The following is a 6,000-nucleotide window of genomic DNA, read 5'->3' on the forward strand; positions in this document are numbered from 1 at the left end:
CAAGCGTATCAGTCAGAGGATCCTCCAAATCTTGTGCAGGAGCAGAGGGACGGTTCAGTTGACAGCTTAGGCTAATTTCACTTCACTGCCCGAAAATAACACGAAATCACGCACGCTTTCTTTTGTGACAATAATGAGATTCTAATTCACGAACTGCATTTATATGATGCAAGTTCTTAGTTCTTAAGAACGAAAATTATATAGTAGATGAAAGGAATCAACAATACAAAGTGATCAACGAAGAGGAAATATATAACAGAAAGAGTCTATAATAATATTCTAGTACTTCAATTTCTAACAATGGTTACTGGATCACTTGTACAGATCGTCTTCATCCTCATCAGCTGCCGCGGAGGTGTCGACGGCAGCTTCTGCCGCCTGTGGCTGTGCTGGGAAGCGGAACTCGGTGCCGAACCCCCTAGACTGTTGCAGCGTCTGCGCGAACGCCTGGTACTTCCTGATGTCAGCATCGCTCACGCTCCGCCTCGCGTACCTCATCGACTCCTCGAAGTGAGACGCCTTAATCTGAGCCACCTCGTCTTCCTGACCGCCGTCCACCTCCATGGTGTCTTTCCCCATCCTCTGCCTCTCCATGTCTTTTTCAATGTCTTCTCTGATGGCGTACTTGCACGCCCTCTGACAGATCTCCGTGATATCGGCGCCGCTGAAGCCGGCGGTGAACCTAGCGAGTGCACCGAGGTCGACGTCCTTGGCCACGGGAGACTTCCGAAGGCAGGCCTTGAAGATTTGGTGCCGCGAGGCCTCGTCCGGCAAGGGGATGTAGATAAGCTGGTCCAGGCGGCCGGGACGGAGCAACGCCGAGTCAATTATGTCCGGCCTATTGGTGGCGCCGATGATGAAGACAGTCTTCTTGGCGTTCATGCCGTCCATCTCAGTGAGCAGCTGGTTCAGGACCCTGTCCGCCGCGCCACCGGCGTCGCCCACTCTGCCGCCCCTTTGGGTAGCAATGGAGTCGAGCTCGTCGAAGAAGAGCACGCACGGCGCAGACTGACGCGCCTTGTCGAAGATCTCGCGCACGTTGGCCTCGCTCTCGCCGAACCACATGGTGAGCAGCTCTGGCCCCTTGATGCTGATGAAGTTGGCCTGGCACTCGTTGGCGATCGCCTTCGCCAACAAGGTCTTGCCACATCCCGGTGGCCCGTATAAGAGGACGCCCTTGGACGGTGACATGCCGAACTTCTCGAATTTCTCCGGGTGCTCCACCGGGTACTGAACGGTCTCTTGCAGCTTCCTCTTGACGCCGTCGAGGCCGCCGATATCATTCCATGTGACGTTGGGCACCTCGACAATGGTCTCACGTAGCGCAGACGGGTTGGTGCCGACGAGAGCCGTCTTAAGGTGGTCATTGGTGATGGCCATGGAGTTCAAGATCTCGGCATCAATGGTATCGTCCTCTAAGTCGATCACGTCCGTCTTCTCCCTGATGCACTGCAGCGCCGCCTCGGTGCAGAGCGCGGCCAAGTCGGCGCCGACGTAGCCGTGCGTATCCTTGGCAACCACCTCAAGGTTGACGTCCTCGTCCAGCTTCATGTTTTTGGTATGGATGCGGAGCACTTCGAGACGCCCGACCTCGTCCGGCACGCCAATGTCGATCTCACGATCGAACCTCCCGAAGCGCCTCAAGGCGGGGTCGATGCTGTTGGGACGGTTTGTGGCGCCCATGACAATGACGTGCGCGCGAGCTTTCATGCCGTCCATCAGAGTCAGCAACTGGGAGACGATGCGCCTCTCGACCTCGCCGTGAGTCTTCTCTCTGTTGGGAGCGATGGAGTCTATCTCGTCGATGAAGATGATGGAGGGCGCGTTCTTCTCGGCCTCCTCGAAGGCCTTCCTCAGGTTCCTCTCGCTCTCTCCGGCCATCTTTGACATTATCTCGGGGCCGTTGATGAGGAAGAAGAAGGCGCCTGTCTCGTTGGCCACCGCCTGGGCGATCAGCGTCTTGCCCGACCCGGGAGGGCCGTAGAGGAGGATGCCCTTGGGAGGCTTGACGCCAATGGACTTGAAAAGCTGCGGATGCCTGAGTGGCAACTCGACGAGCTCCCTGATCAAAGTCAATGGTTTCCCCATGCCACCCACGTCGTCGTAGCCGACATCGTCCAGCCTCTCCTCGTCCTCCCGCTTGACGGGCTCGCCCTCGCAGAATATCTCCGTGTCGGGCGCCACGACGCAGTAGTCCGCCGCGGGGTCGATCTCCATGACCTTGAACTCGACGCTCCGCATGCCACCACGCACCAGGAAGAGGTCGCCCTTGTGGACCGGGCGGAAGGCGTCCACGAAGTAGGGCTTGAGGTAGGCGTCGAAGAGGTTGCCCGTTATGCCCTCGACAGTGTCGTCCAGAGGGAGGATGTGCACGCGCTTGCAGAACTTGGCGTCGTGGCACAGGTGCACCGACACGACGTCGGCGATGCGCACGCGCAGGTTGGAGCGGGCCACCTTGTTGATCCTCAGCTTGTGCCCCTCGCAGGTGTCGTCGGCCAGTGCCATGCAGATGGTGTTGTGGCGGCGCTTGCCCTTGAGCAGCACGATGTCGCCCTGGAATATGGAGAGCTTCTCCATGGTGGCAGGGTGGAGGTTGCACACGGAGTTGTCGTCGTTGGTGGTGGCCTCCTCCACCACCAGCCGGTTCGCCGCCTTCTTCGACGTCGCCGCGCTCGCCATCGCGTTCAACTCTCGTTGATCGACTTGCTGCGTCGTCTCTCGTGTATTACTTTCGATGGATGCTGTCGAGCGCTGATTTGCGTTGGTGTTGTGGTGAGGTGGAGACGTGGGGTTCGCACCCTTTATTGCAGGGAGGCACGGCCGACTCGGGTCGGAAGGCCGTGATCGTTCGCGTCATATTCGTACTCTTTGTACGTTGCCCGTGCCGTACTAGGACGCTAACTCTTTTCCTACTATCTTCCTACTACCTTGGCACGATCGGATCGAAAGAACCCTTCGAACTCGGAATAGTTGTACCTGGCTGCGCCAACAATGGCGTGTCCGTGCTGGAGGAGACTGCTGTCGTTCGTGCGATGCGAGACGGACAGCACCGAGCCGCCCCGTCGCCGGCTGTGGGATGCCAACGATGAGGCGGTCTCCGACGGCGAGGCACTCTGGGCAGTCAACGTGCACGTGGCGTCCCTCCAGCGCGCCCTCGAGGCGGCGGTGCTGCAGCGTAGCGTGGCCGTGGCACTGATGCACGAGGCGCAGCGGCACGCGGAGGAGGCCGAGGCTGCCGTCGAGGCCGCTGCGAGGGCCGGCGAGCTTGCCGCGGTGGAAGTGCGGGAGAAGACGGAGCAGAGCGTGGCGACGGACGCGCGCATCAGGGAGCTCGAGAGGGAGATGCTAGTGCTACGTGATGACGGACAATGGGCGCTGGAGACCGCGCTGGAGGCCGCCGCCGCGGAGACGCGGGAGAAGGAGGGGGAGCCATGCATGGGAGGGGCGTGCACGTCAGGAAGCTCGAGGCGGAGATGCTACCTGATGAGCAATGGGTGGCAGACGTGATCGATTCGTCCAGCATGCTATTGTGGCATCGACATGTTTCAATTTTTCTTTGACATTGCCATGGCGCACTAACATTCTTCCGAATATTTTTTTATCTTGAAATTTGTTTTTATCTAGGGGGTGTCTATTTTGCATTTGACAGAGATTGAGCTTCATTCAAATTTTAGAGCCAATAGAAAGTTTACGAGTAATCGACAAAAAACTACCACATTTCATGTATCCGTCCCACAAAACTACCACATTTTGAAAACTGATCAAAAACTCCAGATTAGTACTAATTCTGTGACAAAAAACTACCACTTTCACAAAATGGCCAGTTTAGACGATTTAAACACGTTTATGACAGGAGGGGCCCGTTTGTCAGGGCTGATGTGGCGGAAATCGTCAACTCCGTTTATTTTGACTGTCATGTTGACCGTGATGACGGGCCAGGCCCACATGTCATTCTTCTTCTTCCTCCTCTTTCCCTGTCTGACATTTTAACAAACACTTCATGTGCTCCCCTACACCACCATCTGGAGCAGCATCCCGTGCGTCGCCGCTCATCCGCCGTCACATCTTCTACCTCTTGAGCACTGCGTTGGTTTTCCCTTGAAGAGAAAAGGATGATGCAGTAAAGTAGCGCAAGTATTTTCCTCAGTTTTTGAGAACGAATGTATCAATCCAGTAGGAGACCACGCGCGAGTCCCACGCACCTACACAAACAAATAAGAACCTTGCAACCAACACGATAAAGGGGTTGTCAATCCTTTCACGGTCACTTACGAGAGTGAGATCTGATAGATATGATAAGATAATATTTTTGGTATTTTTATGATAAAGAGTAAAAGTAAATATTGCAAAAATAAACGGCGCCAGAAATAACAAAGTTGGAAGATTAATATGATGGAAAATAGGCCCGGGGGCCATAGGTTTCACTAGTGGCTTCTCTGAAGATAGCATAAGTATTACGGTGGGTAAACGAATTAGTGACGAGCAATTGATAGAATTGAGTATAGTTATGAGAATATCTAGGTATGATCATGTATATAGGCATCACGTTCGTGACAAGTAGACCGAAACGATTCTGCATCTACTACTATTACTCCACACATCGACCGCTATCCAGCATGCATCTAGAGTATTAAGTTCATAAGAATAGAGTAATGCTTTAAGTAAGATGACATGATGTAGAGGGATAAATTCATGCAATATGATATAAACCCCATCTTTTTATCCTCGATGGCAACAATACAATACGTGCCTTGTTGCCCCTGCTATCACTGGGAAAGGACACCGCAAGATTGAACCCAAAGCTAAGCACTTCTCCCATTGCAAGAAAGATCAATCTAGTAGGCCAAATCAAACTGATAATTCGAAGAGACTTGCAAAGATAACCAATCATACATAAAAGAATTCAGAGGAGATTCAAATATTGTTCATAGATAAACTTGATCATAAACCCATAATTCATCGGATCTCGACAAACACACCGCAAAAGAAGATTACATCGAATAGATCTCCAAGAAGATCGAGAAGAACTTTGTATTGAGATCCAAAGAGAGAGAAGAAGCCATCTAGCTAATAACTATGGACCCGAAGGTCTGAGGTAAACTACTCGCACATCTTCGGAGAGGCTATGGTGTTGATGTAGAAGCCCTCCGTGATCAATGCCCCCTCCGGCGGAGCGCCGGAAAAGGCCCCAAGATGGGATCTCACGGGTACAGAAGGTTGCGGCGGTGGAAATAGGGTTTTGGCTCCGTATATGATGTTTCCAGGGTATATGGGTATATATAGGAGGAAGAAGTACGTCGGTGGGGCAACGAGGGGCCCACGAGGGTGGAGGGCGCGCCCAGGGGGGTAGGCGCGCCCCCTGCCTCGTGCCTTCCTTGTTGATTACTTTACGTAGACTCCAAGTCCTTTGGATCACGTTTGTTCCGAAAATTACGTTCCCGAAGGTTTCATTCCGTTTGGACTCGGTTTGATATCCTTTTCCTTCGAAACACTGAAATAGGCAAAAAACAGCAATTTGGGCTGGGCCTCCCGTTAATAGATTAGTCCCAAAAATAATATAAAAGTGTATAATAAAGCCCAATAAACATCTAAAACAGAATATAATATAGCATGGAACAATAAAAAATTATAGATACGTTGGAGACGTATCAAGCATCCCCAAACTTAATTCCTGCTCGTCCTCGAGTAGGTAAATGATAAAAACAGAATTTTTGATGTGGAATGCTACTTGGCATAATTTTCAATGTAACCCTCTTAATTGTGGTATGAATATTCAGATCCGGAAGATTCAAGATAAAAGTTTAATATTGACATAAAAGTAATAATACTTCAAGCATACTAACTAAGCAATTGTGTCTTCTCAAAATAACATGGCCAAAGAAAGTTCATCCCTACAAAATCATATAGTTTGGTCATGCTCCATTTTCGTCACACAAGAATGCTCTCATCATGCACAACCGTGATGACAAGCCAAGCAATTGTTTCATACTTTAGTAATCT

The 6,000-nt window shown here is 51.8% G+C and overlaps 1 protein-coding gene across 1 annotated transcript; it reads right to left on the minus strand.

Moving 5' to 3' along the window:
- Positions 1 to 134: 134 nt before the first annotated feature.
- LOC123074333 (cell division control protein 48 homolog D-like) lies at positions 135 to 2,797 on the minus strand. The gene has a single exon (XM_044497204.1). The coding sequence runs from the start codon at positions 2,677 to 2,679 to the stop codon at positions 313 to 315; it is 2,367 nt and encodes a 788-aa protein (XP_044353139.1). The 5' UTR covers positions 2,680 to 2,797; the 3' UTR covers positions 135 to 312.
- Positions 2,798 to 6,000: the final 3,203 nt, after the last annotated feature.

The sequence above is a fragment of the Triticum aestivum genome, chromosome 3D (assembly GCF_018294505.1).
Source record: "Triticum aestivum cultivar Chinese Spring chromosome 3D, IWGSC CS RefSeq v2.1, whole genome shotgun sequence".
Taxonomy (NCBI): domain Eukaryota; kingdom Viridiplantae; phylum Streptophyta; class Magnoliopsida; order Poales; family Poaceae; genus Triticum; species Triticum aestivum.

What these genes read in the sequence shown, in the direction of transcription:
- LOC123074333 (XM_044497204.1), bottom strand. Translation starts at nt 2,679, where the DNA reads ATGGCGAGCGCGGCGACGTCGAAGAAGGCGGCGAACCGGCTGGTGGTG.